The following is a 27893-nucleotide window of genomic DNA, read 5'->3' on the forward strand; positions in this document are numbered from 1 at the left end:
TGTGGCACACACTTCATTTACATTTTATTTAATCCATATAGAAACATAGAAATGTTGACATAATTTTCTATTTTATAGGCTCAAAGAGATTACATTTTTTGCTTCCACCATTGAGGAAAATAAATATTTCATTCCAGAGTTGTATGACTGTAAAGCCTTCATAATAATAAAGCTCAGATTCATGTACAAAACCCCATAGTCCCTGTTCTTGATTCCTGTAGAAAGACCCAATAAAACTGAAAAACAACTTGTTAGTTTTAACTTAAAAATGTAAAAAATATTGCTTCTGGCCATATAATGACTAAATTAGGGTTAATATACCTTAATAGTAGGGCTAAACTAGCTGTGACGTTACTTTATACCTGCTCTAACAAAGATATAGACCTGAGTTTTCCCATATGGTAAACCACTAGCCACATGTACCTAATGAATATGTGAAATGTGGTTAGTCCAAACCTAGGTGTTCTGGAAGTATAAAATATACACCAGGTTTTGAAGACTTACATGAAAAAAGAATGTAAACTATCTCATTCATAGTTTTTATACTGATTAAATGTTGAAATGGCAATACTTTTTGTGTAATGGGTTAAATAAAATATATTATTAAAATTAAATAAAAAACTGAGATGGTCCAGTGGTCACCAAGTACCTAAAGGGAAGCTATGTAGAAAAGGATATTAAGTCCGCATTTAGCTTTCTTTTCAATAAAGTCTATTCCTTAAAATTTTTATCTTCTTATCCACATTCTAGTGTCTAAATGTAATCCTATCTAACAAATAATCATGTGTTGCTTTGGAAGGGTACTCTTGGTAGTAACAGCCTGTGGAGAGAATTACTTAACTGATAAAATGGGCAAAAAAGAGACAAAAGAAGGAATTAGAGATTTATAACCGGTTACACTTAATAATAAAGAAAAGGAAAAAAAACAAACTACCAAAACAAACAAAAACACAAGCCAAAAAAGAAAACAACCAGAAACACCAAAAACTCTATTTTAGTTAAATATTTTATACATATTTTATACATAAGGGGAAAAAAACATAAGCCAAAAAAGAAAACAACCAGAAACACCAAAAACTTTATTTTAGTTAAATATTTTATACATAAGGGGAAAAATTCTCCCATCAATGGAAGATCTTTAGAGTATCTCTCAGTATCTACTTCAGTTTACAGCTATCATCAATCCATGTTTATATAAATAATATTTATTAAAATTCACAGTTAATAAGAACTTTTGGAGATGATTAAGTGTAAAAGTAAGGAAGTAGCAGTTGTCAGAGGGGTCGGACTGTCTAAAAAGCTGCAGGAAATAACAAAGGCAATGCCTAAAACCTAATGATTATTTTCCCTTTGCTATGTGTAAGCTGCCACTTGCTGCCACTTGCAGCAAGAAAGAACACATACTGGGAAAGAGGAGGCAAAATGAGAATTCACCTTACCAGATTTGGTGGTAGACATGGATTCAGGATATGCCATAAAACTACCTTCTATAAGGGGAGATAGTCTTTCCAAACCAGGTGAGAATTTTCCAAGGGCAGTCCTGGCTTCTAATAGATCTATAAGCATTTCTTTGTGGATCTTTCAAGTTTGGAGGTGTAATGAGCTATCTAGAAACACATGAAGGAGAAAATGGAGAGGTGGTAATGTTTTAGTGATACTCTCCTGCTAACATTGCTCTTGAAACCTGAGAAAGAAGTAAATTATTTTGAACCAGTAAAATGCCATAACAAATATAAAATATTCAAGCATTATAATTTAATCTGCACTTTCTATATGAATTCAAAATTGAAATATTTCATAATAAAACGCTGATAGTCTGTGCAAAGATCTTTGAGGTAGAACTTTATTAAATTCTGCACTCAGTTATCCTTGTAAGCTTTACCTGGGTGTGTGCTCCTCTCAAAATTGTAAATAAAGTTTCCAAAGATGATAAAATATGTAGGACCATCAAGGAGCTTGGGGAAATAATTCAGAGGCAAAGTGGCTTTTTCAGTGGCTTCAACAAAGCAACAAAAGGTCATAAATTCTACTGATTCATGGAAGGAGGTTGGTCTGTGGATAGACATTTGTACCGTACATGTGTTAATTCATTCATACCTACAGGCTCATGTATTAGATCTTAGGTCATGATACCAATATTTTGTTCTTTGTATATACTCCCATTTGGATTCTTAACATGCTATTGCAATGACTTGTGACTCTCTTCCCAACTAGACTTTCAGTGTCCTTGAAGGAAGAATCATGATATCCTTAAAACCTATAAACTTATTAGCTTTATAAATCTAATACATGAAAAGATAAAAAGCCATGCAATATTTACAACATTTAACTACTAAGAACATACTGAAACATACATTTTCCTTCCAATGATTGCACATACTCAGAAACGAGTTAGTTATTTTTCACTCTAGGCCAAGCTTTGTCTTTCATTTTCGTTGTTGAAGTTTGCATTTCCATGGTCATTATTAATGTCCACCTTGACAGAATCCTGAATTTTCTCTGCGAGAGCATAAAGATGGGCTTTTCTGAGACCTTTAATCAAAGTGCTATATGCACCTTTCTTCCCATGAGATTGATACCAAATACGGAGCAGCTGGACTTTCTGTTCAGCTGTATCTTGGGGATGGTCATTCTTGATCTCATCTATTCTGGTTTCCTGAACTCCATTCTTCCGAACAAATTCTTTAACTTGATTTAATGTCATTTGCCCAGCAATATAAGTGATATATTTACTCAAGTCAATATCTGAAAAATAGAAAAGACTCTCTGAAAACTTGTTCTACTAAAATAAATTCCATTACTGTGAACCATATGTATTTCTCCCCTTAGAGTACTTAAAGATACACTAGATTATAGTGATCTGAAGAGCTGATTGGGGAAAGAAACAAAAATGAAAACAAAAATCCCTGAGTTTTAATCCCAATTCCTGCTATGTTTCCATAATTTGCCATATGACTTTGGAAAGATAAATAACACCTCTATATCTTCTGATATCATCTGTAAAATAAGAGGGTTGGAAAAGATCACCTCCAAGGCCCTTAACAGTTCTGATGATCAATGACCCACAAACCCAAAGCGGCAAGCAGAGAGTTTATGGTGATCTTATAGCTGAACCACGTCAAAAAGCAGGACTGAATATAATCGTGTACGTGTTTATAAAGCGAGTCTACATCAGTAATAAGTGATGCTGCAATTCAGATTAACCTCTAAGTCAGTTTAGGCAGGAGATGTACAATACACCTACCTGGCAAGGAAGGAAAATGTTCTCAAGCATCAGACTATAGAGTCCTCTTGCTGCAACCTCATTTATTTTTTAACTTTGGATAATAGTTATAAATGTAAAGAGAGTACCTGATAAACTATTGTGGGTGAGCAAGAAGAACTGTAAGCTCAAGAAATAACAAGTCCCTACAATATATCACTGAAATGAGCAACACTGATTTAGTCTAATAATGACCTAGTACTTGTAAGGAAGCCATCTCTATGAAAATAAAAATAAAAGCCTTACCTGGAAAATGCATTGGCAACATTTCCTGGGGAGAAAAAAAAAATAGAAGCAGGGAAGGAAATAAATAAAAATATGTTTAGAATATTCTAAATACAATTCCTTAATTCTTCCTTATTTCCAAATGAAGCACAACCAGTTGCTTGACCTACAAAATTAGGACATTAGACTAAGTGATTATAGAGATTCTTTCACTATTCAAATTCTGATTCTGAGAGGTTCCTGTTTTGTCAGAAACTAAGAGCAATATTTGCTTATTTTTCACAAAAGCAAGGAACCTACTGAATTCATGGGAATGGGTTGAGATTATTTTTATATAAATACACTAAAATAAACAATCATTCTATAATTTACTGTATTATTTTTGACACCATAAAATGAAATTTTTTCCACATTAATTTAAAGAACCCTAACTCCCACTGAACTCTGTCCCCAAATGTGAAAATCATTCAATGAAACAGACTGGGTCTCTCTCCCCAGTGTATCTTTTTTTGCTATTTGAAATGACTTGATTCCATGTTGGAAAAAATACGGTGAGGGGTAAAGTCAACAAGCAGCTGGAGAGAGTTGATCTGTGCCTCTTTAATGGGGCTTAAGAGGTATCTCTTTGCTCAAGTTTGGATACAGAAAGCATGGTGTTATTTATATGCTGTGGCACAATGTCCAAATAGCCTCTTTGCAGGAATAACACCAACATGAAACACAGAGGTTGGTCATGTCCTTTTGTTCTTCTCACATGGAACACATTCTCACTGCCCCCCTTTATTGATTCTCAGGTTATTTGTGCAGAAGCTTACTTATATATTAGGTATTAATACCATCTCTTAATTCATTTTTGGCATTGCTCCGACCCATGCATGCAATAAATGTTTTTTTTTAACAAGTAATAGATACAAATCTGAGTTACTACTTTCCCAGTTTTTAAAGCTGATGCATGTTTCAACACCTACAGTGGTTTTACAGGGAACAATCCTTTCTTGCTTGCTCCTTCTATATCTTCTCACTGTTGAAAGATCAAAGAAATTTAGATCAGCCTTATGGGAAGCATGTGAGAATACACTCTCACACTAAGAGAAGTGTGAAATGGAAGAAGGAGAATTCATTGGTGAAAGTTGAAGTGGCCAAATACCACAAGAGGAAGCATTGTTCTAATTTTGGAAATCTCACCCCATGCAACAAGTACTGTTGGAATATGCCACATCTTAATTGACTTCTGGCATGGCCACCACTACCCTCTCCCACCACAGTGGAGCTGCATGGTGTGGCTGCAGCAGGGCATGGAAGCCACGGGAAATGGAAAGTCAGCCTAACCTTGCTGTGGAGTGGCATTTAATGTCTAGAAATTCAAGTACATGCACTCAGAAAAAACTCAGATATATACTCAGTAAGGGTTGACCTTGAAGTCAGTGTGAGGTAGAAGAACATAAATCTGTAACTCCATGTACAAATACATACACTGAGTATGTATTTTTAGCTAAATAAGCTCTAAATACAAGTCAACCTCTTTCTTATAATGATCTGAAAAAACAGTGACTTGTTCCAAAAGAGAAGGAAAAATTGCCTGCTTCAGAGCTACTGAAAGTTGGCCTCACCCTGTGTTTTATGGATGATTTAAAGGGATTTTTCTGGAGTAATTATGGTTATATCCAATTTTGGCTCACTCACTGACTTAACTAAATAACCTTTGCATAAAATGCATCTCCACAGTATTTTAAGGTAAGGAGAAGAAAGATTTTAAAAAGACTTGGTTTTGTTAAAGGAGATGAGAAACAAGGAGGAATGAGCTCCTCCAGGGTCCCCTGCACTGCCTCCCCCCTGGAAGGCCCCTGGCTTCTTGTGTTCTCCTTAGCATAGGATGATCTCAGTGAGGCCTGAAGGATTACTTGTGACTCTTTGCCAACTCTGTGGCTGTTTGGATGAAAGCACCTTTGTTTGTAGGGAGCATAGGAATACCGATCAATGCCCCAAAATAGTTGTTCAGAAAGAGTAGCTGAGAGATAATACTCCCATTTTTATCAGGAGTGCATTCAGTGGCAGGAATTTAATAATACAGCAGAGCTACCAACCTGGTAGGTGTTTGCTTATAGAGAGGAGAGAGATAAATTCTTTTGAACAATTATATCCCAAGTTATTTCAATCCACGGTTTCCACAAAGTAAGAACTTACCCAAGTATATTATAGGCACTGCAAGCAGGAACAGGAGAAGGAAACACCACCACAAGGAGTAAGATCTGGATCCTGTGGATTGGAACATTGGATGTTGTATATAAAAATTAGTAATCTTTAAGGTTAAGCAAAGTGATTTCAGAGAGAAATTCAAAAAGGATTGACTTTACTTCATATTTTACTTTGGAGATGAGAGAAAGGGGAATATAATCATAAAGAGAAATAACCTTTTTCTTTGCATTTAGTGTTACTGGTTGGTGTGCACTTCTCAATGATTCCATGTTCACACCTAGGAAAAAAATACAAAGGAAATACTAAAAGCCCTGGTGAACTGATCCCTCAGTCATTTTTGATAATAAACTTGAAATGTGGAGCCATTTTCTTTATATTTGCCTCTCTGACAAACTCATTCCCTCAAATATTTCTAGATTAGCTCTAAAGCTAGTACAAGTTAATAACATAATTCAGATATGTGGATCAAAAAATGTCTTAAGGAGATTCTATGTTTTTAAATGCAAGAATTAAAGGAAGATAATAAAATTTTAACATATGAGAGAGGAAGAGATAGAAACAAAAATAAACTTAAAACTGGTAATAAAGCAAACTCTTAAAACACTAGGGAACCATCATAAACTACCAAAAGCAATTTCAGTTAAGTACCATGGGACAACAAAATAGCCAGGCACTAGCACTTCCATGTTGCTTACAGAGGCTACCTGGCCTGGTTGCCAATTTTAGCAGCAAGCGATGATTAGAGAGCTCAAGAAGCTCAGATGGGATTTTCTTCGGGTGTAAAAGACCGATAGTCACATCGCCTGATTTCACAGTCTGGCTCTGCCACTTCCCTAACCATGTTGAACTTGGGCAAGTCACTTAACCCCCATGAGCCTATTTGCTCATTGGTAACAAGGAAATAATAATACTATCTACCACACAGGGTTGTGGTGAGGAGAAAATTCAGTCAAGATAATAAAGTGTTTCAAACTACTATTGTCACAATCACTACCTCTCCTGTCATTCTGGGGACACTCTCAGGCACTCAGGGCTAAAAGAAAGAGGTTAGGGTTGCTGCACATAACTTAACATTTTTTTTCTAGTAGAGACAAAGGACATACAATGTAATGTCCCTACTCTTTATGCCTATTATTTGAACCCTAAAGTTCCTCAAAACTAATTGCAAGGCTTAGGAGAAGCAAAAGAAGCATAATTCTAAACTTTTCTATTTATACAAAAGAATATCTTACAAGGCAAAAGCCACTGTCACAACATACATTATCCCATCTGATCTTCAAAAGAATGAGGCAAATAAAGGCAAGAACACAATCTGCATTCTATGAGTGAGGAAACTGATGCTCAGAGAGGTTAAATGATCTGTCCAAACTCACCAGTTAATCACAGAGCAGTGAAATGCACAATCAGGTTTTTAAACTTTGGATCAAAACCAAGCTCTTTAGCATGAAATACAAGGCCCTTCATGATCTGGCCCAGATGCCTTCTGTCTCACCTACATTCCAGACAGATGGCCTCTTCTCCTAAGCTTCCACTGTCTCTTCATAGCTGCAGTTTCCCTGCCTGAGATGTGCCTTCTGTCCATGTACACCTGCTAATGCTTTTTCTTTCCTTTCTTCAAGTCTCAGGCTATGTGTCATATCTTCACTCCCATATCTCCAGGCAGAATTGAAAGGCTTCCCTGTATACTCATACCACCCTGGGCACACATTTCTTCTGAAGCTTGCCCCATGATTTGACACCCAATAGACATTTCTTTTTTGACTCTCTTTACGTCTAGACTAAGACTCTTGATGCCAGGAATGAACCTTACCCCTGCCTTAGCCTACACAGCCAACATAGTGTTAGGCACACAGGAAGTAGTCAATAAATGTTTGATTTGTGGATTCTGAATGAAGAAATGGCCATCTAGCTGCTTTGAAGCACACAAGACTAGAACCCACAGTCCTGACTTGCAGACAGTGTTTCTTTCCCCTGGGAAGACATTATCACACAAGGTATATTTAGTGCTTGAATGAGAGAAAGACTAGAACTTACGTAATGCAAGCTTCACAGTGTTCGCATGAAGAACTGTTACAAAAAAAGTTTGATTTACATCTGCACTTGGTATTCTGGGTCCGGGTACAGTTTTTTTCCACTTCGAAGCCTAGAAAACCAGTTTGCAGACTATTAATGAAAATGACAGGCAGCAGTTACATGGATTTTTGAGAGCCACAGCTCCTATCAACAGTCATATCATTAAACATAGCTAGTGTTTAAATGCAAGACATCCAAACTCAGGTTGAGGTGGCCAATGATCACGTATCAGAGTTTTAAGCGGCCAATCCATCAACGAAGACAAGCCCACTCTGGCCTAGATGGCTCCTTTGTTCCTCTAGTCTAAAGCCTGGTGACGCAAAGTGGACCAGCAGCAGCGTAACTTGGGAGTTTGTTAGAAATGCAGAATGTCAGGTCCTACCCTGGACCTACTCAATCAGACCAATGCCAAGGCCCTCACTTACAGATTCTGATTTAATTGCAGTGAGGTGGGACATAAACATTGGCATTTTAAGAAACTGCCCAGGTGATTCTAATGTGAGCCAGGGTTGAGAAGCATCACTTTAGAGCCTGAATAGGAAAGGAGAAATTTCATGTCTAGAGGCTTCTCAATGTCATACAAAACTGGGGAGTCCTGTTGTATTATAATCTGGGCCCTAAAAATCGATTGACATATTCATGAAAATTCTGGGATTATCAGGACAAGTCAGACCCCCAAAGAAGGTGTGGTATCCCATCCACCTCTTGGGTTCCTCTGCCCCTGTCTGCAGGCTTCTGAGCACTTTCTGGCCATGAACACGAGCCATCACACATGCATGAAATTGAGATAAAGAGCAAATAATTTCTGCTGTTTGGATGAAGCTGGTGAACTCTGTTCACAGAGTCCTTATTTAGTCATTCTCCTCCATCCAGGAAAATTGCCTAGGCTTTACCCATAAATGTCTCGACCAGCGATGAGCTGAGTACCTGGTCCTGCTTCTCCCCTGCCAGTCTTGTCCTGTCCCTTCCTGTATGCCATCGTGGCACCAGAGCAGGCTGCAATTCCAATTGTATTATAGATGGTTCTACATGGAGTACCATGATTGATCTCTTTTGATTGCTTTTTAAGATACTTACCATGTTCTTCATCACACAAGCTGCATCTTCTGCATTTAGAAGAGTAATGTTCCTTGTCTGTGTATTCTTCCCCTTCTGGGCATAGTACACACTTTGATTTGCCCCCATCAGTTATACAGTCAGTGTCTTTCCGTGTGCCTGACCAAGAAAAAAAAACGCGTATATTTTTTCATGAGGTGCCCATGTCCAAAGCATGGCAAGTACACAGGGATGACAAAAGAGGGGGAGTTAGGCTAATCTTATGTAACTAAAAGGGGGACAAGATTATTGTACAAGTCATGTCAAGACACAGGAAGTCCCAAGAAGAGCCAAAATCATGCCTGAAGGAATCTGTTTGCAGAGATAGAATGATTAACAATAGCAACATATAAAAAAGGGAGTGCTAAGGACAGCCAAATGCATTGGAAGAAATGCCTTGACCAACTCACTTCCTTCTAGGGAGTTGAGTGGAGGGATGGCTGGTAGACGCAGGGTAGAGATGGCTGCCACTGGCCACAGAAATTATCTAACTAGTAATTGACTTTGCTCTGACTTCTAATTTTACTTTCTAAACTCCATAAATCCTGATAAGAGATTGTGTAGCATAAAAAAAGAGCATGCATGGTTGCAAGGGCCTTGGTCAAATCCTTCCAAGCAAAGTGCTTACCCTCTTTAAGCCTAACTTTCTTCATCCATATGATGGGGATAGTAATACTTCTCTTGCTTTGCTGTCAGAACTGCACAGGACCTGTCTAATAAGCACTCACAGTTCCCTTTTCTCTCCTCGCACCCTCCCCTTTTTACTACTTTTTCATCAAGAAACATAGTCAGTTTTGGTGGACAGACCTGACCATATTTATTCATGAAATTTATTACCAGCTTTGTTAACTAATATGAACAATTTTCAATCATCCTCATGTATGCTTTAGTTACTTTAAAAATAGATTATTGTGTTGTTATTGCTAAGCTTATACAACAATGCCTTCTGGAAAATTCATTTAACAAATGTTTATTAAATGCCAGGAACTGTCTGGGAACTGGAGATCAAGCAGGAAATAAGACAAAGCCTTATTTCTTTACCTTCTTGGGGTAGAGTCAGAAAAGACACAAATAAAAATAAAATGTTTAGGGACAGACAATAGAAGCAGGCGATACACAGCAACACAGATGGTGAGAAGTACCATGAAGATATCTAAATTATAGGCACGTTCATTAATTACTTAAAAAATGAATCAACTTTGCTAAGATTTTTAGCATGGCCAATATCCCTCTGCATATTATGTATGCAATATTCTAGGAGGACATGGCAGAATCCTTCTTATTGGATATGGTGATGTGGTCAGTACGTTTTTGGCCAGTTAATCAAAATGTCAGCTCACATAAGGAATAACTGAACAAATATTGTGAACATTTAAGTTTCATTTATAAAGTATAACTGTATAATTGTTGGTCAATCTTGTGATATAGAACCAAGTTATTAGAACTCAAGATTCTTTCTCACTTAAGTCACACCCATATTGCATCATCTATGGTTTCCTGTTTGTCTGTCATTCCTTCCCCCACTCTCATCTCCTCTCTTCTCCACTCTTCTCCCCTCCCCTCTCCAGGAAATAAAACTAAAGACACCAATAATCTGTCTTAGACTTTCCAGATTTTTGTGATTTTTACTAGTATTTCTGTTATTTTGCCCTCACCTAATACACCAGTAATTTTTTAGCAATTCACCTTTAGCATGTTGAAAGCATTCAACCTAGTTCTCACAGAAAATCTTTTTCTGCATTCATGTATCATTGAATTATATAATGTTTGATTAAATTGCATATTAAAGTAACAAGATCAATGAACATAAAAAAGATTTGAAAGCAATCTGAATATTGCTAAGACTAAAATTCAACAAGAGGGAAGAGAGGTAGAAAGAGTATTCAGCATGCATTGGACAGCATTCAGGATATTTTAGAGAGGGAGTGGAGAGAAACAGTTCATCCAGCCAATGGATTGATTAAAAATCACTGAAGGACATTGAAGATTATTTCAGAAGTATATCAGAAATGTATCAGAAAACATGACTTAGATAGATACATAATATTTCAGCCTTTGGATATTTCATAATTTACTTAAGCAATCCCACATTGTTGCGTATCAAAATGAAACGATATATATAACAGTTTATATTTTATTATTTTCTTAAGACATTTTCCTGGAAGTGAGATTACTGTGAGGGAGTATGAACATTTTCAAGTTTTTGGTCCCATATATCCAAATTTCTTTCTTAAAAAATTGTGCGGGGCAGAGTGTAAACTATAATGTAAACTATGTTCCATGGTTAGTAGCAATGCTTCAATATGTGTTCATCAATTGTAACAAATGTACCACACTAATGAAAGATGTTAATTGGGAAAGTGTGGAAGGGGGAGGGGTGGGGCATATGGGAATCCCCTATAGTTTTGATGTAACATCTAAAGCGTCGTTTTTTTTTAGGTACCAGGGGCCCGGGGTTGAACCTGGGACCTTGTATGTGGGAAGCCGGTGCTCAACCACTGAGCCATATCAGCATCCCTGAGTTGTTTTTTCATTTGTTTTGCTTGTTTGTTCTTGTTTTTTTCAGGAGGCACCGGGAATGGAACCCGGGACTTCCCATGTGGGAGATAGGAGCTCAACCCCTTGAGCCACATCTCCTCCCTAAAACTTCTTTAAAAATATATATATATATTTAAAAAAAAAAGATTGTTACAATTTACATTCCAACAGTGGTATATGAGAGTTCTCATTTCACCACCAACTCACCAGGGTTGAGAGCATTTCTTAAACAAAAACAAAGCAAAGCAAAACAAAAGAATGAACAAAAACTCTTGACAGTTTGATATACAAAGCATATGATCTTCTTAATTTGCATATTAATTTTTTAAATTATAAGATTCCAGTTCATAGGGTAAACTGATTGTGCTTAGTGTGCTATGAAAAAACTGGGAAGCCATTCTTTATTCCCATTTGGAGAAGAATAAGTATAAATGGATTGGATTATAAAGGAGATTATTACATAAGGGAAATTAAAATCTCGACAGGAGACCACAGGAGATTGCTGGAGTCTTTTTAATAGACAGGACTCACTCCTGTGTAGCAGCTCAAGTGGGAAGCCAACCCTAAGACCACAGTCCTTTCTGGTTCTATCAATCTCTGTGTCAACCCATGCATTGTCCTCCTTTATCATCCTAGCTTACTTCATACGGTAGTTGAGAGGGGTCCATATCTGTATGAAATGTAGTTCACTCTAGGCAAGTTGTGAAAAGGTTTACACAAGGGCATTTTTGCTTAGCTTCTCATTTACTAGTGATTGAAGAATTTCAGTTCTGAAACTGCTTTGCAATGCAAAATACTGATTTTTTTAATGCTCCTTTTTGTCCGTTACTTTTCCAGCTCATCTAGCTACTTGTCTGTTACTTTTCTAGCTGACCTAGCTACTTGACTACAAAATGCAAATGTATTTTGCAGGCTTTAGCCAGAGCAAATAGTTTTTGTAGAGGTCTTCTATTGAAGGGAAGTGCTGAGATATATTTCACGTAGTGGAAGTCCCTTGCTTTCAGAGCCCCATAATTATTATGATATATCATAATCCATTCAGATGTGATTAGCTGCAATATCCCAAATTGCTCTATTTTTGCTCCTGAAAAATCAAGCTAAATAGAAAACTCCTCTCATTCCAGATGCATATGTCATTTATAAATTAATTTATTCAATACCCACATCAACCAAGTGTGATAAAGATGAACAAAACCAGTCTTGGGAAAATAAACTCACAGTGGTGTTTTTCATTTGCTTAGTTGGTTTTTTGTTTTTTGTCTTGTTTACCCTGCAATTCAAGAGAACCAAAAGAAGCAAAGGTTGTAAAAATATTTTATTCATGACTACTATATGCTACTCCTCACCCTGGTTTTCATTCTAAACTCTGGACTTTTTGTGTAACATACCAGGAGGACAGAGCAGACAGCAGAATTGGCCCCCAGGATACAGGCCTTCGGAGCACACAGTGTCACGTTTAGTAACATTTGGCCTCAGTCTCACCCCCTGAGAGTTGGCATCAGTCTTTTGGGCTGTTTCACTTTTGGACAGTGAGCCAGCAATAACGGCAAATACCTGTAAAAGAAAAGCACAGAGAGCACTGTATTGACTTCTGAACTAGGCATCCAGGAAAGCAGCTGCTGTGTCTACTGCTACACAGGCAGAATCACTGTGGGTCTCCATCCTGCTAACACCTCACTGCCAGTAAAGGAGCAGAGCAGACCAGCGGCACAGCAGCCCAGACCTTGGGTTCCCAGCCATACCCGGAACAGCATGGTGGATGGGAGGAGCCAGAGTTCTGGGCTCAAAAGTGAACACTGGCTGCCATTTACCGACTCTGTGACCCTGGGCGAAGCCACTTAAGTTCCCCAAATCTCAGTTTCTTTATCTGTAAAGTGGAAATAAACTTCTCATGGGTTTGTTGTGAGAATTAAATGGCATAATGCTCTTAAAGCTCTTAGCACATTACCTGGCACATAATAAACAGGTGCCCAATAAGTGGTATGCTTCCTATATTATTATTATCATTATTATCAGCAGTATCATCACCAAAAAGATACAGTGAAAGGCAGTATAGCAAAGAAAGAAAAAGCATGGAATTTAGAAATGACTGTAGTATGTATTCTAGTTCTGCTACCAACACTGAATTTAAACAAATTATAAAACCATTCTGAGCCTCAATTTCTTTAATTGTGAAGTGAGAACAGTACTTTCCATCTTTAAGTGTTATAAGGATACAGAGTGATCACTTCTATGAAACCAAGTACTTAGTTTATAGTATGTTCTATTTCTTCCCCTTTTATTTACAACCATTGAATCCAACAGCTTTAATTAACTTCTCATTGGTTAGCCAACCATGTTTACTTGACAACGAATATTCCACTAAACCCAGAGGATTTTCTTTACATTTCCTCAGTACTTGGCTAGTCAAAACTGGTAAGTCAGAAGCACTCAATACTTATATCTAATTGTGGTTTACATGTGTGTATATGTGTGTGTGTCTGCGTCCTATGGCTACAGAGCCTTATCTTCCTTGGTGTTTTAATTTTGCCCAATATTCATGAGACAATATTATCAGCAGGTCCACAATTCCTGATTTAAATGGTCAAATGCTCAGAGGGAGCAGCACGCTCTACATTTCTGGACTGTTACCTTTAGTGCTATTTCTGGAAAATTACGTATCTACTTAGCTTTCTGTAGCTGCCTAAAAGAAATACATTTTCTAATTCATTTTGTTTTAGCTTTGAATTTCCGATTGGAAATCAAAATCTGTTACCCAAGCTGCATTCAGAATTTCAGAAATGTGAATTCTGGACTAGCTCAGTGACGAGACACACAAATACCACTGACCATGAACCACAGACACCAGCACCACCTCTATCACATGTCTAATCATGCCTGCTTCGCAGAGTTGAAATTCAGGAACCTTTTGTTGTTCAGGACAGCATCGAAGAATTACGTCTGGTGGAAAGTGGAAAGATGGTTCTGAAAAGCATGTTGTGACTGTTTCATGATGTGATACAAGCAGTGTTCATATCATGCTACCATAGGCTATTTTTTAAATTTTTGCTTTAACTCAACTCTGCAGTATGCAAAGACTTAACCCAAACTTTCCAGACAGAAACAGGGGGTTTGACTGTAACAAAGCAGGAAATCCGCAAAGAACTAAATGCACTGAATGCTTAATTGTTTTTCATAAAAGCTGAAAAGGCCTGAAATATGGGTTAAATTAAAGGTCTGAAATGCAGATTAACTAAGGCAAATGAACCAAATGGCTAGGAACGAGGAATAAAATCATTTAAAATCTCCATGATAGTAAAGATTTACAAGTAAGAGAAAACTTGCTTCTGTATTCTGCTGGACATAATATTAATCAATTAAATAAGGAAATATTTATTGAGTACCAATTTTGTCTCAGGCATTGCTTGACACAATGGGGACAGAGCAGTGAACAACAGATGAAATCTCTGCACTCACAGAGTCTATATGCAAGTGGGAGAAGATGATCTATAAACAAAGATGTGATATTTCGGGAAGGGGTAAGTCCTATTAAATGAATAAAACAAGCTTAGGGGCTGGGGCAGTGCTGTTGTAGAAAGAGTGATCTGGGAAGGCCACTGGATAAGATGATATCTGAGCAGTGACTTGATGGAAGTGCAAGTGAGAGCCATATGGATAGAAATTCGGGCAGGACTTTCCAGGCAAGTCACACCTAGGGAAATTATAGAAACTTATCCTAGCCAAAGTGGGGCGGCACCTGATGTCCTCAGCCAAAATACCACCAGCAACTACAAAAACAAATAAAAATCAATGTCTCCTGAACTACACAAGCAATTAGCTTCTTTAACTGTTCAGGCTTTTCAGGGATCATATAGCCTACCACAACTACAGATGTTACAATTCTATCGTATCCTGGAATGTTGAAGCAGAAAGGCACTGTAAGCTTCAGATGGAGACACCAAGGCCTAGAGTAGTCCCCTGAATGCCAAGGGCACCCTGTCTCTTATGCAGACATGCAGGAGAAAAGAGTATCTAATGTCATGAGGACAGTGTGCCCAGTGTATGTGGTGTGTGCATGGAAGGCAGCACAATTCAGTTTTCTGCTTCCCTCCAGACTTACTCTTCAAACTCTTAGTCCTTGCCACTATGTTAATGTTTTACCAAGATTTATTCTGAGTTAATATAGGACTATTAAGTGAACCCTTTTATGCCAATTTAAAGGATCCTTGCCACTCTATCATGCTGTTATTAAAAATAAAAAGTAATTTAAAAAATAAGGTACCTCAGAAAATCCCATGTAAATAGCATTATAAAACACACAAACGAATAGAACTGGAACTCTCACATTATCCTTATCACACATTTTCACAATAATCCAGTGATTGTTAGGACTATTTGTAAATATGCACAATTATTACTCCCCTCATTCAACCTTTATAATATCTAAAATATTTATTGAGTATTTATTATTAATCAGGTATTGTTCTATGTGCTTTTCATGATCTTTAATCCTCTTAACAATGTCCTCATCCACTATATCAATGAGGACATTGGGGCTGTACAATTTGCCCACAGGCCCTCACCTATTAAGGGGTAAGAGTCAGGCCCTAAATTCAGGTAGAATGGTTTGAGTTCACATTCTTAACACCTATGCCACACCAGCTCTGTTTTCAAGCAGTACCTTGTCTGGATGGGTAAGGAATTATGTCATGGCACAAAGACAAGGCCGAGAACCAGTGATCTGGGATCATATTCAGCCTGCGCTAGAAGAGCTGCCTGGCTGTGGATGCGTCAGTCACTTCTAGAGCCCTCCTGACCTCTATCATCTTCCCCTGTGAACTTCTCTGCCCTTGCCAAAATGGTCAAGTATGCCTCTCTGTTCAGCATCAAGACAGATTTTTAAAATGGAATTCCATGAGCCTTTCACTATTTACAGGATTTTAATACTTTCTGCAAATTGGAAAATTTGCTTCTCTTTCCCCTTCTGAATTATGTATGAAAATATTAAGTAAATGTGAGCACCAGTCCCTAAAGGGTCGTTTAGCCCTTCCTCATCAAACTTGACTGGCCTTTTACAACATTCCTTCCCATAACACCTCATGGGCAGTTACGCTAACCCTAGGCATGAGGAACTGTTACTGTCCTATTTTATGGTCGAGGAAGCAGGCATCAGATAGGTGAAACGGCTTGTGCAATATCCCACAATTAGGAGTGGCTGAGGGAAGACTCAGACCCAGCACTCTGGCACAAATCTGGGCTGGGTTTCACGTTTGTAGGTCAGTTTCCTAATTATTTTTACTCCATCCAGGCACACAAACAACTCAGTTTATTTTCAGACAGTTGCTGGCAAGAAGCCTGAGAGTTAATTATGCTAATGAACCTGCAAACCAAATGAATGTTGGGGAGGGCGATGGTGGCAATTGGGGTCTGGCAGGAATTCTTTGAGAACCAGAAGTCTGCCCAGGTCCTCTCGCTGGGGAAAACGGTAGCAAGATTCCTAAGGCCAGGGTTCTGGCTAGGAAGGAAGGCAAACTTTTCCTTCCTGGGCCATTGGCACAGGAAGAAGTCCAGTCTACAATTCTGTCCCTCCAGTTTGGGAGCTGAGTTTCTGAGAAAGACCATGTGACACCCCCCCACTCCCTACCCCCTCCAACCACCTCTGTGGGTGCAGCTTCCTGCAGGGGCCAGGATCTGGAATGCACAGACAAATAATTAGGAACAGAAAGTCATCCTATATCAGAATCTTGGCTCCCTTTGAACGTCCTGGAAACAGGGATGTATGAGAGAGTGTCCCTCTCATGTTATATCAGATGATGAAAAACTGAGAGAATAATGGATATTCCTTATTGGTCTGCTGCATTAGTGATGAGTCACTTTTATAGACAACCAGATTACTGAAGAAATAGAAATTATGCAGGAATGGCCAGACCTAGAGGATGATGACACCCCTGCCCCCACCCCACCTTCAGTCTGACAGGCTTTCCACAGCCTCAGGAAATATATCACACAAGACCTAACAGTGACAACAGAGTAACATCTCAGTGACCCTGAGTTAAACTGCTGGAAGAAAGTGAGACTCCCACTAAGGAATTCTATGAAGAGCAACTGGCACTGAGAGATGAGCAAAGATTTTAAAAGGAAGTTAAAAAATAACATTTTTTTCCTGTTCTTATTGATGTTTAAAGCAAACAGGAAAAAACATTTTTTTTAAATGACCAAAAAAAAAGGTGTGGGGTGGTAAAAAATAGCAACCATCCAAATGACAAGAATGTATAGACAGTCAGTGAGGCTTTTCAATACTGAGCACAGACAGGAGACTGTTGCAAATGGCGTATTGTGACCTAATGCGAAAGCAGCAAACCCTTCGATGACCATTTTGAAGACTGCTGTACTTCTAACCACAGCCCAAAAGGGAGTCTAGTCAAGATGACCATTATCATGGTATGGGAGGATAATGGTGATCCAGACAACTCAATACTGGAAGGAAGAGGAATAAGAGGTAGAAATGGCAAGAAAAAAATTGTTTCAGCAGGAAATTATTTTTAGCACATCGAAATGTTAATCGTCTTTCTTTCTAGTGCCTGACTTTTTTTTTTCCATTTTGCTTAACTCGTCTATACATGTATTAGTTTTGCGTAATTTTTTTTAAAAAATCAAATGAGACAAATTTAGAGGTAACAAAAGGGTGCTAAGCCTAAAAATCTATATTGCATTATCATGTGTATTTTTCAATAAGATTAGAAAATCAGGACAGTAGTAGTAGTAAATCTGTAATAGAGTGTATCTAGTTGGAACAAATTTTTGAAATCATTGAATTATTAGTATTTAATCCTTCATGTAAAATTTCTGATTCTTTTCTAGTCTTTCTTTAGCAGTTCTGTAGTTTTACTAAATCATACTTCATTATACACATTAACTATTGTTTAATTGAAAATATGTCCTTAAACCATTGTTTTCACCGCTATTTAATTTCCCTCTGGTCCATTGAGATTAAATGCATCAGCACTCATAACAGCAGCGCTCTTTGTGAATGAAATTCTGGTTTAGTTTTGAAGTACAATCATTGGACAAAAAGATGTGTCACACTAAAGGAAACTTATCTTTTTAATTTATGAAATAGAAAGCACCGTTACACAAATCACCACAAACCAGAAACTATGGTTTGCAGTAAGTTCTGTCTCATTAAATCTTTGTATACTTTTCTTAAAGATTACTTACCTGAGAAATATACCTTATTAACCACACTCTGATAGATTCCTATAGAGAAGATATAGTACTTGAGTCCTTGGACTATCAATGAGATGAGAAGACAAATTTTTAAAAATCTCCAAATTTAGCATCTCATTGTGCTTTTGTGAACTACAAATAGATTAATTTCTTGGAGTATTTGTAGACATTTAGAGGCCACATGGGCTAATTTTCCAGTGTGTCTTTTATAGACTGACAGAAAATAATCCAATAGTACAGTTGATTGTTTAGTAACCACTAGAGACTACTTTGGGGGAAAGCAAAAGACATTTATTTGAATGTATAAGTTCTAGAAAGTTTGCTTTAAATATCAGGAATATTTTATACTTAAACCTGGTATTTTAAAAATTATACCTCATTATACGAGTATAATACATTCCCTATAAATATAATAAAACAAAACACTTAGTTAAAAAGTAATTTAAAATGTGCATTAATACAATGAAATACTACTTCACATCCACTAGAAGAGTTATTATGGGGAAAAAAATGAAAGAAAACATAACAACTTGGAAATTCCCCCAAAAGTTAAACATAATACTACCATATGACCCAGCAATTCCTTTCCTAGGTGAATATCCGAAAGAACTGAAAACAGGGACTCAAACAGATAATTGTATACCAATGCTCACGGCAGCCATTATTCACAAGAGCCAAAGGTGGAAGCAATGCAAGTGTCCATTCAGGAGTTGAACGCATAAACAAAATGTGGTACAAACATAAGTGGACTATTTTTCAGCCATAAAAGAAATGATGCTCTGATACAGGTGACAACATGGCTGAACCTTGAAAACACTATACTCAGTGAAATAAACCGGGCATGAAACAGCAAATACTGTATGACTCCACTTATATGAAATATATAGAATAGAGAAATTTATGAAGACAGAAAGTAGGTTTGAGGCTTCCAGGGGCAAAAGCTGGGGAGAGAGAGAATTATTGCTTACTGGGTATGGGATTTCTGTTAAGAATGATGAAAAAATTTTGGAAATTGGTAGTGGTGATCATTGTACAACACTGAATGTAATTAATGCTATGAATTGTACGCTTAAATTATTACAATAACAAATGTTACGTTATATAAATATTTTTATGTGCATGTTTAGAGTGATTTCAAAGTTAGACATCTCAAACAGAAAGTAGAAATTTTAATCTCTGGTTCTGAACTTCAAATATATTGGAGAAAATATTTGGGTTATGAGGTCTTAGAGAAAAAAAAGTCTCTCTCCCCCTACTAGACAAAATCTGTCTCAGAACTCAGCTGAGTTATCAGGGGGCAGCACTGAACTTGGGAGGATGGTAGAAACAAAATTTTTTTTAAAAATTTTAAGGTGTTGACACCAGAATGTCTCCAGGTAATTCCTATGACCTTCGATATTAAAACTGAAATTTGTTGTTATAATAATTTTAGAGCAGGAAGGATTTTGGTGATGACCCAACCTGAGCCCCTTATCTGGGAGAGGAAGCTATGCCCGGAACTGGTGGAGTGACTCACCTGGTCAAGTAGCTAGCTCGGGAGAGTCAAGACCAGAAATAGAGCCTCTTGATTCCCTCACATTCCTAATCTGAAGGACATCAGTGGTACATACATGCTTGGGATCCCTTAGCTGAGCCAAGGAGGATTTCTCCCTCTTGAACTTTGTGCTGAGCTAAATAGACTAGAGATTTTCCAGAGTCTTTAGAATTGGAGTCATCAAGAGCTAACACAGCTAGAACGGCTTCCCACCCTTACTGATCCCTGCTAGGTGGGTTGAATTGTCACTGTCCTCTGATGCTGAGGACAAAAAATGGAATAAGAGATAAAGCTCACTCTCTCTAATTCTGCTTGCTTGCTCTGTAGAGTTTTTATTGCTTATCCACACTTGAGGAAAAAAGAAATTAAAAAAAAAACATTAATAGCCCATCATTTCCAATTATACAACACACTCTAATATATTTTACAAAAATTGTAATGATATTTTTAGGAGGTTCATTATTGAAAAACTGAAATAAAAATAATTTTTTACATGAAAAATAAGTGAAGATTCCTTTTCATTATTTTTAAAAAATTTTTTCAAAGTATGTAAATAAAACTACAGAAGATAATCTTAACCCAGTGCTGTCCTCTCTCTTAAAACCAGTTTCCTGGAATACCGGGAGAGAGATACTTCAGAAAGTAGGAGTGACTGGTTAGGCAAGCAATAACTGTGACTGACCAAGCAATAAATAAAATAAAATGAAGGGACCTAGAAAATTCCATCTGAGGTTAGATTTTGTGTTTACTGCTAGAGTTATTAATAGAAAATAGTTCTCAAAATCTGATGAGCATGAGAATCATGCGGAGAAGGATGCACTCACACACACATAAATACACACACAAAAATAAATGCTCAGGCCCCATCACAGCTCTAACAAAACAGTGCCTCTGACTGTGGGCCCTTCTGGTTATTATCTTTAACAAGTGATTTTTGAGGCTCACCACAGTTAGTGAACAACTGGGCTAGAGGAAGCAAAATCTGAGATTAGCAACCTATTAGATTTACCTTGAGAAAATAAAAGTTTTACAGACTCAGCATCTGAGTTCTGTCCTTGTGAATCAGAATTTAACTTTTCAAGGACAAATAATGCCCTTTCCAAAAATAAGCCTGAAAAGAAGTAAAGTCATCATTAGTGGAGGAAATGGGTTATGTGAGGGTCACCAAGTCCTAAACTAGAAACTTACAGCACTTAAATGCCCAGTGGGACCATGTAGGTAACACAAGAAGCAGCAGGTGCAACTGACAATGAGGAGTGGGAGGGGCCTGGACCAAAGGGACAGTCATCATGGAGATCCACTGGGATGTCAGCCCAGACCTACCATTTTTCAAGAGAAACCAAAATTTTCCAACGTTTAAACAGTGACACTTCATATTAAAAAGGAATAAAATTTAACTACTGTACGTGTCAATACTATGAAGGCCAAACAAAACATGAATTTGGGTGCCATCTAAGACCAGTTTTTGAAGTCAGGCCTAAATCCTTCAAGATAACCATATGAAGAAGCAGTCTACTAGGATCAAAGCTTCTTCTGTGATGATGGCAAAAAGTCAAAGCTCAATTTTCAGCCAGGGTAAGAACTTCACTTTCATGAGCTCTTTCTCCTCTCCTCCTTCCCCACCCTAGATCTCTGTTCTCATAGATTAAAATTTTTTATGGCTTCATAGAATACAGACGAAAATGAACACATAATGCTACAGGACTTGACTAAAGGACATCATATCATTGATGCAGCCAATGCCGATTTAATTCTACTTGTGCAAGTTCATCCCAGTCCATAGCTTCATATGTTTACCATATCCTTCAGTAAGCCTGTCCACATCACTGACCAAGTAAATATGCAGATTGAATTTGTGATCAGATTAGCTAATTTACGAGGCTGGCCTAGCTCAAAGTGCCTACATAATCCTTTGTTAAATTCACCACCATTCCCACTTGTGGAACTCAGGCCTGTTGTTCAATATGGCTACGATTTCTGTGAACCCCAAATGTACTTTTCAAATCAAGAAGGGAGTTGTGATCAAAGGGACGAACTAACTCATTTCCTTCCTGGGGTGGAGGTTGAGGTTACAATCTTACAATGATCAACTTTTTTTCTAATTTGGGCTTTACTCTCACATTCTCACGTCAAAGAAAATAAAGGCAAGTGGATAGAATTATTTGTTCCTGTATTGCATAGACAAGACTAGGAGATATACTATAAGTAAACTTTTAAAAAATGCTAGTATGAGGGTGGTGGAATAACAACTTTATTTTTTAAAATATTTTCATTACTTGTTTTCACAACATATACTCATGATTTCTATAATTTGCCTTTTTAAAAGAGAAGAAAGATGAATTCACTGTCATAAATTTGGTTTCAACTTGCTTTTTATCTTACGGATAGAGTTTAAATTAGGCTCTTCCATTCTTTCATTATTTTTCATCAGAGCAAATAGTCTCTAGTATCTATTATAATCATGTGCTCTTTAAGGGACTTTTGGGACTCAAGACAATTCATCAAAAGGCACTTAACTCATTAGGGGTTTTCAAAGGGGGGAATTTCCTTAATCAAGTTTCTGACCATCTCTGAGAGAAGTTATTTTCTCCAACTGGCAGTTGTGTCAGGTGCTACATAGTGAACTGGCTTCCCTGAAGAATGATATTAGTCTTCAGAAGACATTCCTTTGAACTATTTGACACTTACACTGTAAGTTATTTAGAAGTAAATTAGTTGCCTGGGATCCCAAAGGCAACATCTAAAGCCAAGGTCCTCTTTGCCTCATTCACCTTTTTCCCCATCTAAACTCAGTGCGAAAAATAAAATGTATTTCTTCTGAATTAACCTCCTAATTTGCCACTAAGAGGGTTAATTATGATGCAGGCAATGGAAAATGGAAGACTTCATTCATATGGTCTCCATATATCAATTTAACTTTTGTCTCCTAATCTTGCCATCATTTATAAATTGGTGTTTTTCCATCATAGTTGTTAATGTTTTCATTTACATTTCATAACTGTATTGCATTTGTAAAACTTCTTGAGTCCTTATGATGAAAGTAAAGCCTTTTTAAAAACAAAAAAACGCATGCTACCATCTCAGGCAGATCTCACTAATTGCCACAGTAAGCAAAGCCTCCAACAGGGGTGCTTCCAAGGGCTCTAGATACATCAGGACACTGTAGCCAAGGCACAAAACCCCATGCAATCAGAACCCCGTTAGTGGGCTTACCTTGGAATATATAATAACCTATTTCCCCAGTGTAACTGAGGTAGACTCATTTGTCCGTTTTCTACACATGATTTTTCTGCCCCTTTTATTTGAACCTATAATTAGCACTATGCCCATTAAATATATGCCCCCGAGTCTTAAATCTTCAGTCTGTTCATATGCTGGTTGAGCCCTGAATCTCAGCAGAGTTGAGGCCACCATCTACTTTCCACAGTTCACCGGCCTCGCCCAGGACAACGAACAAAACGGTGATGGATAATGCCCATCCCAAAAGGCAGAGTTTCTACAACTGCAAGCAAAAAAGTTCTTTCCATAAGATCTAAGCTCCCTCTCAGTCTGAAGCAGAGTGGGCATTACCATCCCAAAATTGTCAAGATTGAGGAATGTACAAACATAAGGGGGGAATGGAAACATGGATGAAAGTAGACTCATTATTATTGTTGTAGTGGAAGAACTTGTAACATTGATATAAAGATAGTGATCACCAGAGGTTCTGAGGGGAGGGGCAGGAAGAACAGGTAGAACATGAGACATTTTTAGGGCATTGGAATTGCTCTGCATGATATTGCAATGATGGATACAGGCCATTATGCATTTTGTCAAAACCTATTAAATTGTATGGTGCAAATTGTAAACCATAATGTAAACTATAGGCCTTCATTATTAGCAATGCTTTAATATTTGTTCATCAAATGTAACAAATGCACTACACTAATGTAAGATGTTATTAATAGGGGAAAATGTGAGGAGGAAGGGGGTGGGGAATGTAGGAATCCCCTATACTTTCAATGTAACTTTTCTGTAATCTAAAACATCTTTAAAAATAAAGTTTATTATATGAAAAAAAATACGTGCTACAACACGGATGAATCTTGAAGACATCATGTTGAGTGACATAAGCCAGAAACAAAAAACAAATATTGTATGATTTCACTTATAAGAAATAATTCGAATATGCAAATTCATAGTCAGAAATTAGAATATAGGTTACCAGCAGCAAGAGTGGGGATGGAGAATGGAGATTAATACTTTGTTGGTACAGAGTTTCTGTTTGGGGTGATGGAAAAGTTCTGGTAATGAATGGGGGTGATGGTAACACAACATTCTGAATGTAATCAACACCACTGAATTGTATACTTGAAAGTGATTAAAATAGGAAATTTTAGGTGGTGTATATGCTATCAGAATAACAATTTTTTAAAAACTCATAGACCTGTACAACACAGGGTGAACCCTAACATAAACGATGGATGATAGTTAATAATATAATTATAATAACATTGGTTCATCAGTTGTAACCAAGGTATCACCCTAATGAAAATATTAACATTAGGGAAAACTCCATGTGTGAGGGGTGGGTAGATAAGCACTCTGTACATTCTGAATGATGTTTCTGTAAGCCTACAACTGCTCTAATAAAAAAATTAAAGATATAAATAAATAAAATCAATAAATAGAACTATATTGCAAGCCTGTGTCACATTTCTTGGATAAACTTAAGGAAAATGATTAAATTATAAGTAAACACTGCTTTTTATTTTCTCTTCCAAACTATGCTGTATAATCACTTGTAAATATCCTGGTTTCTTTTCCACACAGCATCTTCTCTACCTTGAGCATTGTTTAGAGACAAATGCTCTAAGAAATGTAGGAGCAGAAAGAGGTTACCTAGTAGTTGCCAGTCCATACTACTAACTAGAATAAGGCAAAACCTGTAAAGGCCATGTATTAGCAAAAAGAAAATAAAAGTGCTGCCCATAGCTATTCAGCATGGAAATTTCTAAAGTAAGTTTGATTCTTGTGAATGTTTAGATATTTGTGAATGTTTGGGGATTTCAAATTTTGTTATTGTAGACACCATAGAAACAATATTCAGAAACTAGGGAAGGGAAAACTAATTCTAAGAGGTTTGAGAAAATGGAAGAGAAGCAAGAGGTAACTGATGGGGCTATGTGCTGACTGTAACACTAAGGACAAGAGAATTAAGCACGGAGAGAAGAAAAGAGAAGAAAAAGCAGCCCTTGTCTACTTCCAGCCCACTGACGTGATTTAAACAAAATTTGCTTTTGTGTTCCATGTAATCAGCACATTTTCCCATTTTATTTATTATTGCCAGAGGAAGCACCGCCCTACTCTTATTTCTCCATAACACATTTAAGATTTAAATGCAAAGGCACAGAAGCAAGCATTTTCTGGAGACACATGAGGTGACACAATAGTATGGAAACTTCTTTAAGAACAGGGTCATGATGTTGGGCAAGCGGTGGATGCAAGACAGGATCCTGTGTAACCAAATGTAAGAGTCAAATTATAGTGGGACAATGGAAGATATATTACAAAATGTTAACGATTTTATCTGGGATACTAGACTTATGTCAGATTTCTTAATTTACTCTTCCTCATTTATAAATTTATTTAATAAACTTATTTCCTAATCCATACATCATATACAAATGTAATTAATGTTATATTTAATATATATTACAAATATAATATGTATGCTTATATACATAAATGTATGTATATATGTATGCATATATATATATGTATATGTGTGCAGTCTTTCGGAAAAGCAAAGCTTCCTAGGTGCTTTAAACACGTATTATCTAGTAAAGGTGCTATTGTACAAAAGTTACAACAAGCATAGCCCTAGGCTGCAATCCTTTTACTACACTTTGCTAATTAGTGCTGCCCCAAGACCTAAGGGATTTTTTTTAAAAACAGCCAACACTGCAGTAGCTCATGGTCAATGATAAGGAAGAGGAGAGTGTCCTCTGAGTTTGTTTAAATGGTTCCTCAATTTTGAATAATAAATTTTCCCTAAGGAAGTTTCTAAAGGAGCCCAAATACTACAAGTCCTTTCTGAAAGAACCTGGGTATTTTTCCCCCATCATAAGAAGACCTCAGACATCACAGACTTTTTTTTCTACTCCTGATGCTATCTGAAAGATACCTTTTACTAGTTAGGCTGAAGAGGAGAGTTAACTTTCATCTGTTGGGGCTGCTGATGCTGCATCAAGGCACACCTTTAAGTAGAATTCAAAGACCTAAGTTTTATCTCAGCTGCAGTAGGGATCCATCTCCACCCAAAGCCCCTTTTTTTACTTTTAAAGTTTTCAGCCCTGGTTAAAGGCAGTGGGTACAGAATAAAAGTATATCAGGTCCAGGTAAAAGCTTTTAAAACTTCCAGAACAAACAGCCTGGACACTGAAGTTGGATCTGAGCAAAATCCTGGCTATGCCACTTACTAGCCATGTGGGCGTGGTTGAATTATTCAGACTCTCTGGGCCCCCATTTGCCCATCTGCAAAATGGAGATGATAACTTCATCACAAGGCTGCTGTGAAATCGAATGAGATCACGTTTATAAACACTCCTGTCACAGTCCCTGGTACCTGGAGCCAAATAATAAGAATCCATTGACTCTCAGTGGCTGAAGTAACCAAATGAACCTCTAGGGGTCAGTCCCTTCGATCATCAGTCATCAGGCTAGTAGTTCTGACGGACCCTTCAAAAGAGGTGGAGGGTGCTCAAGCTTCTAGGCCGAGATCGGGCGCCCGGGAGCTGGCTCGGTGGGAGCGGGTAGTGCCTTGTGAGGAGGACACCAAAGCTTCCTCCCAACCATCTGTGGGAGTGTACACTAAGAAGTGAAGAAAGAAGATGACGGGGTGGGGTAGGGGGAGAACCTGGGACGACTCACAGTCTTAAGGACAGGGATTCCCGGAAGGGAAACAAAACAGTTCCTTTTTCTCTGTTGAGATAAGGGAATAAACAAACTCCAAGATAACTTTTTCCAGAAGGAAATGATGCCTTCTGACGCTTCAGCTTTAACCACTGCCTCGGGGCTGCTTTAGTCCCTAACTCTGAGAACTGCTGAACACGCTCAGCACCTGTTCCAAGCACCTCAGGTTCTCCCGCCGCGCGCACGCCCACCCACGCAGAAACGGGCCTTTAATTAGACAAGTAAGGACTTGCCCAGAAGATTCCGCCTCTCCGCGGCGACGCACTCCTCCAGCGCCCCCGGGCTCCCTCCCCAATCCCCGCTCGCCCACCGCGCCCACTTCTGCGCCGCGCACCGTCTGCTCTGGCTGCTTCGCGGGGTCCGCACTTCTCATCATGTCCCAGGAAATGTGCTTCCTGAGAACCCCTGCCCGAGGGACAGGACTAGCAGCACCCCCGCGAGCCAATCTGTCATATGCCGGTCGCACCCCAAGCGCGCATCCTCGGGCCGCCCCGGGGCCCGGCCCGGAGACGCCCCCACCGGGCCGGAGAGGACTTACCAGAGCCAGGAGAACCGAAAGCCGCGGCATAGCTGCCGAGCAAGCCGCCCAAGTGAAGGAAGGCGCCGGGGGAACGCGGCGCCGAGCAGGTCACCCACCCCGGGAGGGGTGGCAGCCCCGCCCGGCCTCTCGGCGAGCTTTGGCCGGCCTGGGGGTGTGTTCACCGCCAGGGCCCGCCCCCGGGGCTCAGGCAGAGTTACTTTTAAACCGCTTCCCTCTCTCTCCCCAGAAGCGACTCTGAGCGCTTTTTTTTTTCCTCTACGGAAAGACAC

The 27893-nt window shown here is 38.2% G+C and overlaps 1 protein-coding gene across 2 annotated transcripts; it reads right to left on the reverse strand.

The window, feature by feature from the left end:
- On the reverse strand, positions 1-27893 carry FAS (Fas cell surface death receptor). 2 transcript variants are annotated; one of them, XM_004464540.4, is made up of 9 exons: positions 27622-27893; positions 12778-12943; positions 8834-8971; positions 7718-7826; positions 5899-5960; positions 5672-5743; positions 4456-4508; positions 3509-3533; positions 1-2745 (listed from the first exon to the last, which is right to left on the reverse strand). In XM_004464540.4, the coding sequence occupies exons 1-9, from the start codon at positions 27649-27651 to the stop codon at positions 2408-2410; spliced, it is 993 nt and encodes a 330-aa protein (XP_004464597.1). In that variant the 5' UTR covers positions 27652-27893; the 3' UTR covers positions 1-2407. The 2 variants fall into 2 exon arrangements, with proteins under 2 accessions (XP_004464597.1, XP_071071887.1); XM_071215786.1 differs by lacking the exon at positions 27622-27893 and adding an exon at positions 14219-14290 and having other exon boundaries at positions 2255-2745.

This window comes from Dasypus novemcinctus, chromosome 6 (genome assembly GCF_030445035.2).
Source record: "Dasypus novemcinctus isolate mDasNov1 chromosome 6, mDasNov1.1.hap2, whole genome shotgun sequence".
NCBI classification, from domain to species: Eukaryota; Metazoa; Chordata; class Mammalia; order Cingulata; family Dasypodidae; genus Dasypus; species Dasypus novemcinctus.

What these genes read in the sequence shown, in the direction of transcription:
- FAS (XM_004464540.4), bottom strand. Translation starts at nt 27,651, where the DNA reads ATGCCGCGGCTTTCGGTTCTCCTGGCTCTG. An exon ending in CACTGTGAAGCTTGCATTAC is followed by an intron (nt 5,961 to 7,717) that starts GTAAGTTCTAGT and finishes TTTTTTTCCTAG; the next exon opens with GTGTGAACATGGAATCATTG. An exon ending in AGTGCCTATAATATACTTGG is followed by an intron (nt 4,509 to 5,671) that starts GTAAGTTCTTAC and finishes ATCTTTCAACAG; the next exon opens with TGAGAAGATATAGAAGGAGC.